The sequence below is a fragment of the Epinephelus moara genome, chromosome 5 (assembly GCF_006386435.1).
Source record: "Epinephelus moara isolate mb chromosome 5, YSFRI_EMoa_1.0, whole genome shotgun sequence".
Taxonomy (NCBI): domain Eukaryota; kingdom Metazoa; phylum Chordata; class Actinopteri; order Perciformes; family Serranidae; genus Epinephelus; species Epinephelus moara.
This window is the reverse complement of record NC_065510.1, coordinates 42421141-42423054: the sequence shown is the minus strand read 5'-3', so window position 1 is coordinate 42423054 and position 1914 is coordinate 42421141. Positions and strand designations below refer to the sequence as shown.

Below are 1914 nucleotides of genomic sequence, written 5' to 3'. Positions count from 1 at the left end.
ACACACACACACACACACACACACACACATACACACCTCTATCAGGTTCCTCTGCTCCTCAGGAGACACGAAGTTACAGCCTTTGTGGACTTGCTGGAGGCAGAGGCTGCAGATCGGACGGCAATGTTGGCTGCAGAACAGCTCCATCAGCTTGTGGTGGTCCGGGCAGATCCGCTCCGACAGGTCGCCCACAGGCTCACTCAGCTGGTGGAGGCGATAATTTGGGTTTTCCCGGTGAGGCCGCAGGTGCTCGTCACAGAAAGAGGCCATGCAGGTCAGGCAGGTTTTGGACGCCTCTGCCTCCATACACGTATCACAGCGTAGAATATCCTTTTTCTCGGCTTTGCTCTCCTCCACCACCAGGCCGGCCTCGCTCCTGTTCGTCCTCAACACGAAGGTCTCCACGACGGTGCTGAGGACCGTGTTTTTCTTCAGCTCCGGTTTGGTGGAGAAGTGGGTCCGGCACTGAGGACAGCTGTAGGAGTCCTTCCAGGTGGCCAGGAGACAGTCCTGACAGAAGTTGTGTCCGCAGGGGATGGTCACCGGACAGTCAAAGGTACTCAGACAGATGCTGCAGGTCAGCTCATCCTCCAGACTCACCAGAGAAAACTGACTCTCGCTCAGTTCGGCCATGATGAGTCTTCAGACCAGGCTGTGAGGGAGAAACGAAACTTAACTCAAGCGCGTGAAAACGAAAGTAAAGAGACGTGTCGCTTAAAGCAGTATTTAGCGTTAAAGTAGACGACTTTCCTTTAGGTTGGCGTATTTTTGATAGCAAAAAAACAGCGTTAAGTAAAACTGTCGGGGTAAAATGTTAAACTGAATGACTGAAAACGAGGTTTGAACATTCACGGCGACGCCGAGCTCGTCGTTCAGGTTTAGGCTACAAATTAAAAAATGAACAGGCAACCCTGAAAGAAAAAGAATTTCATGAACAGAGATAAAATCTCCCACAGTACCTGAAGTCCTCGGGTGTACAATAAATGCAGGATAACTCACTCCAACTCGATGACGTTGTGCTTGAGCTTCGCGCAGTTCGCTGTCCCGCTGCGGTGAGTTCACTGGTCCAATATCAGCCGTGTGAGCATGACTGGCAAAGTCCGACTGCACACACACACGCCCACACACATACACCTTCTTTCTCTCCCTCTCTCTCTCTCTCTCAATTTCAGTTTAAAGGGGGGGAGGCATGTCAAATAATTTTTTAAGCTCTGGAGAGGGACTTATGTTTTTTACTTTGGTTTAGGGGAGGGGCATACAACTTTAATGTCTGTATTTTGTGTTTAGTTTACCTTTTAAAGAAAACATGCCTTTGAACCCGGGTTTGGAAGGCATGTTTCCTTTAAAAATCACCATAATTACACCATAGCCAGAAACTGTAAATACAGATTTCTGATGGTCCTTGGACACATTACGTGGGATGGACCCTTCTGTCAGAAAAAAAAAAAAAAATCTGAGCTTAAAATATTAATATTTAATCAAAATCACTTTAATCTACATGTCTCATTTAAAATTTCACCAAAAAGAAAAACCGTTTGCACCAACTAAGGCTTTTTTCAACTCCATTTTATCTTCAATTTTAGCTTTCAAACATCAAAGGGTACAATTAAAAAATCTAAAAATTAATTTGGGGTGGAGGGAGTGTCATGCATTTTCCCCAAGTCACTCAGGGAGGCTCAAGGAAAATATTTGTAGCTTTGGGGAAGGTATAAAAAAACAAAAAAACAAACAACAACAAAGTCACACCCCAGCCACCCACTCCTCTGACAAGTATAGAACAGTCCCTTACATTAAATATTTCTTGTTTGGAACAATAACATGCTCTCCAGTTCTTCGTCTTTGGCACTGTCTTCTCCTGTCTTTAGGGTTTTTGTTTCCTGTTTTATTTTGAAGGTCACTCTTTTCATTTGCCAT

The 1914-nt window shown here is 45.2% G+C and overlaps 1 protein-coding gene across 6 annotated transcripts in view; it reads right to left on the bottom strand.

The window, feature by feature from the left end:
- trim25 (tripartite motif containing 25) overlaps positions 1-1134 on the bottom strand; it is a 20427-nt gene extending 19293 nt beyond the window's left edge. For 4 of the 6 annotated variants that reach the window (XM_050043600.1, XM_050043604.1, XM_050043603.1 and 1 more), the window contains exons 1-2: positions 960-1118; positions 37-652 (exon numbers count right to left, since the gene is read on the bottom strand). In XM_050043600.1, coding sequence (XP_049899557.1) covers positions 37-633 — 597 coding nt within the window. In that variant the 5' untranslated portion in view covers positions 634-652; positions 960-1118. Of the gene's footprint in view, positions 1-36; positions 653-959 lie in introns of all 6 variants that reach the window. The other 2 variants (XM_050043601.1, XM_050043602.1) reach the window with 2 other exon arrangements.
- Positions 1135-1914: the final 780 nt, after the last annotated feature.